General features: G+C 34.5%; 1 protein-coding gene across 1 annotated transcript; it reads left to right on the top strand.

The window, feature by feature from the left end:
- The first annotated feature begins 578 nt into the window (after positions 1-578).
- LOC111038547 (transcriptional activator MN1-like) lies at positions 579-1,205 on the top strand. Its single transcript, XM_022321677.1, is given in 3 exon segments — positions 579-705; positions 754-798; positions 839-1,205. Coding segments are annotated over 3 exon segments (348 nt in total). The 3' UTR covers positions 1,015-1,205.
- The last annotated feature ends 3,193 nt before the right edge of the window (positions 1,206-4,398 follow it).

Below are 4,398 nucleotides of genomic sequence, written 5' to 3'. Positions count from 1 at the left end.
GCGATGCTGGGTTTTTTGATCCGGCCTGCGGCGGGAACGCGGGGTCGTCGGGTATTGTGTTTTGTCGTGTTGGCAGCACTGGTTAAGCGGTAATTTTTGAAATTGGAAGAGTGTCTAGTCGTAAGTCGGAAATTCGGATTCCGAGTTTGAGTCTCTAGCTATCAGTCTTCTCGGGTGAAAGTCGATTCCCGAACGGACAATCCGCCTACAGCAAAAAGTGCTCGAAACGGCTGTTGAAATCTGAAAAAGCATACAGGAGATAACAAAAGTGTATTTTTCGATAATTATAGAGAACAGTTATCAGGTGTTATGCTTCATTGTAATCACTGTAATCAATGTTATGTTTTCGCGGTTATAACAAATAAGTCGACAGAATCTAATTTTCTGATTGGCTGCTATTTTTACCGCGTCAAGGGACATCTAATGCATAGCCAGCTGCACGTTGTTTGGTTTTTTTCAATCATTTATCAAAAATCTGTCAAGTGAGCACACGTCGATTATAGTACTAAAATAATATTTCTTAGGTTACTTCATACGTATTTGAATAAAACAATTTTTTTTTTTTTTTGAAATCTAGCATGCCGAAAGACGCACCAGTCAGCCACCACCAGCATTATAACGGCCGTGGTATGTGGGTGTACAATGCACCAGTGTACCACGGTGCAGCGGCTGTGCCCGTGCGTATCTAATAAAAAAAGCACATGCGTATTGCATAAGCCAAGTATAACACTAAACATGATTTGTACGTTTCAGGATGTTACAGGTGCCGGCAGTTGGGGCACATCGCTAGAAACTGTGGTAAGTTTGTCCTATTATTTATTTTGTCATGTGCTATAAGCTTTTTGTAAATTTTATTTATCGGACTCCCCCTGCGTGGTACCTGGGACACCGTCGGGCGCGTCCTCGCAGCGGCCACAGCAGCAGCAACAACAACAACAGCATCAGCAACAACAACAGCAGCAGCAGCAGCAACCTCAGCGAGGGTCGAGGCGGCGGGGCCGTGGTGGAAGGTAAGATCGCAAATACCAAAATATGTCAATCATCAAAAACATAAAATGTATTGTTTTCAGTAGTTTTGTCCAACCATTGATTGTGGGGGTGGAGGGGTCGCCGGCCGCGGCCTCGACCCCGAAGCCGGCAGTGAGTCCAACGTAAGAATAGTCAATATTATAGAACTGAAAATATTAAAATAAAAAAATTATATACATCATTTTCAGTGTGTTCGGGCGGTGGCACGTCTCATCGGACGGTAAAGAATGGTAAGTTTCAATTGGACGATTTTGTCTACTTCATAATTTATTTAACATTGTATTTTTTTTAAAAAATTTCAGAATGAATAAATGTTGCTTTATACATACTTTTGTGTAACTTTTATTATTTATTATTTCCTTGTTCCCAATTGTTTTATGAACTGTAATGTAACTGTACGTTTGTCAATTGACAATTGTGTGTGAGGTGTGTCATTAAATATTTTAGTAGTGGATAACAACAGTAATATATTATTAGTAGAAGTAGTAATAATAATCAAATAGGTAAGTGATGTGTGTTGCTGGTTTGGAATGTAAGTGTTGAAAACCTTGTCTTGATTTTATTTAGAGTTTACTTCACAAAATGTGCTAAAAGATAATTAATTTATCATTATAATTGTAGTCCACTGGTGTTTAAATTTAGTAGTTTCATAAAATCCCACATTGTAATGACATTGTCGGGCAAGTGTTGTAATCAATTGAAAATATTTGTATTGTGTACATTGTTGTTAATACTGACTGGTAAATAATCGTATTGTTGTTACATAAAATAATGTACACACTAAAAAGTAATTTATAATAATAAATAATATTGTTGTTGTTATTGAGAATGTAAAGTAGTTACGTGTTACCTGTGACAATTAGTATATTATATCATTGGTGATGATTATAATATGTTGGTGCTGTTCAAATAACTTGGTAACGGTCATTAGACTAATTGCAATAATTAAACCATAACACTGTTTATCAGCACCAATTAGTGTAATGACAACTTTTTTTTCATGTGATAAGATGTGTTCCAAGCTATTAGCCACGTGCTACATAGATAGTATAATACAATAACTAATAAGTATAATCAAACGTAATAATAATATGTATAATAATCGAAATACTACATTCATAACAACCAACATATCATAAGCACATAAAACAAAAGTGTATTTACCTACACACGGTATCGACAATAAGAAATAAAAAATTCAATGTATTGTAGGTATTTTACAGTACGAACACAATGTTACATAGTTAAAAGGTATTTACAATTGCGATTGAATAAATAGGTAGTGATACGGCATGTTACAAAATATGGCAATTTCTATAATATATAGATATAGTACTTCGACAGTTGTCCATAGACATTGAAGTACAAATATAAGGTTATATAATAATATAATTAATCTTTTAAGCTAAATACCGAGATAATATTTACAGTGATCACAGAATTAAATTTGTCTTTTTTGACAATATAAGGTTAAACAATAGTAAAAGAAATACATACATTAGGCTATACGTTAAAAGCATTTGTCATTTTGTTGGTTGTCATTTCAAAAATGTTTCTAAGGGTTTTCATTCGTGGTTAACATGAATGTAACACAGAGTGGGAACTGAACCAATAATACCACTGTTGAAGGTAGCAGTGCTGTGTTGGCCTGGCATGTTGTGGTTTGTATCTCAATGTTTCCACACAAAACAGCCTAAAAATACAATATACCAGTTAATTAATTTAATGATTAAGCTTATAGTGTAATGCAGTTTTTAAAAGAGTGATCGCAGAATCAAATTTGTCATTTTGTTTGGTAAAAATACTTTAAGCACAACGTCAGTATATATCTTTGTGAAACCATTAAAAAAGTTAATAACACTATTAAGGCAATATTATTGGGTCTATCTAATAAGGTCTATGCATTTTTTGGAACGCATATTAGTTTAAGTTAAAATGAGTGTGTTATACGTATAAGAGTATTGTGTCTAGATATTATGTGAATATATGAATTAAACACGGGGTAGTTAAACATTAAAAATAAAAGTCAATGAAATATTTCTGATAATGAATTAACCTGAGAACATGACTAAAATATTAAATTGTATAGTGCATAAGAATAACACACACAACATATAATAGCTCTCAGGTATTAATATATAATAGTATAATATCGATACTGATGTATACTCATGAATATAAGGTGTTACAATAAAATATAAACATTATTAAACGCATTTGGTCAATGAGAAAGTAAATTGTTATAAGAGTATTAAGTTGTGATTAATACAAATGAAACACATATTGGTGGTTTTGATGTGTGTGGGAAATGAACAAATACTAATGCACTATTCATAATAACCTCAGTGTTGTGTCGAAAAGTCTCCAGGAAACCAAAAACCTCGAACACAGCTTGCTAGACTTGTAACAATCTGACTACGCTCGTTTGATGGTGTTGAGAATAAATGAACAAGAGTTTGGTTTTTCTTTATAATTTGAATACTTTTTATTTAATTAATACAAAACACAATAAATTTACTAAGTCCAAAATGACTATTTTAAATAATGAAGACTAGCGAGATGTGACTTTCGTATCCTAGCTCCTAGCTTGTCGTTGGTGTTGGTCCGTCTGCCGAAGTCTATTCGAGCGACGTTTTTATAATGGTGATCCTTGGATCATATCCCTGCCTATTATCCTACTACTTTACCATATAAGGTCATTCCGTGGTCTGCCACGCGCTGCACACGCCGGATGTCCCTTGCTTATCTGGTCGTTGTCATCTCTATTGAGGCAACACAACACTTTTAATGTGAACTATTTTAATAATATTCATATAAGTAGTTATATATCTATTAACATATACGTTTCGAGGTCACGCGCAATAGATGCGTCGTAGGCCTCCTTCAGCATATCGGGTTTCTTCTGTATATTTAGAACTACTGGAGGGATTTACTGGAATGAGTATTTATAATATTTAAAACATAGTCACAGCTCGCTACAGACTTGTGACCCATGGTGTTGCACGAATTGCGTCCATATCCGTCGAAATCTAAAAGTAAATGTGAATGTGAGTATAACGGTCATGTTCATTGGGACGTAAATGGTTCATACTTACTTGTGTATAGAAACTCCATGGCGGCATCAATGTCTCTACACCAAACATAGTTGTTCACCATTTTTCAACAGTCTGAAAATGTTAATTCTGTAAGTATGCTGAAAACCAGTTAATTAATTTAATTTCAAAACGTTTGACATTAGTTACTAATTCACTTTGCAGTGAATAAGCATCCAGAGAGAACCACGGGGAGGTCGTCAAACTTTCTCTCCACGGACCACACAGGTACCCGCCGTCGCATATAGCGACGGCTAAACTTGTAGCAAATAATTAA

The sequence above is a fragment of the Myzus persicae genome, unplaced genomic scaffold (genome assembly GCF_001856785.1).
Source record: "Myzus persicae strain clone G006 unplaced genomic scaffold, MPER_G0061.0, whole genome shotgun sequence".
NCBI classification, from domain to species: domain Eukaryota; kingdom Metazoa; phylum Arthropoda; class Insecta; order Hemiptera; family Aphididae; genus Myzus; species Myzus persicae.
This window is presented reverse-complemented; position numbering and strand designations above follow the sequence as displayed.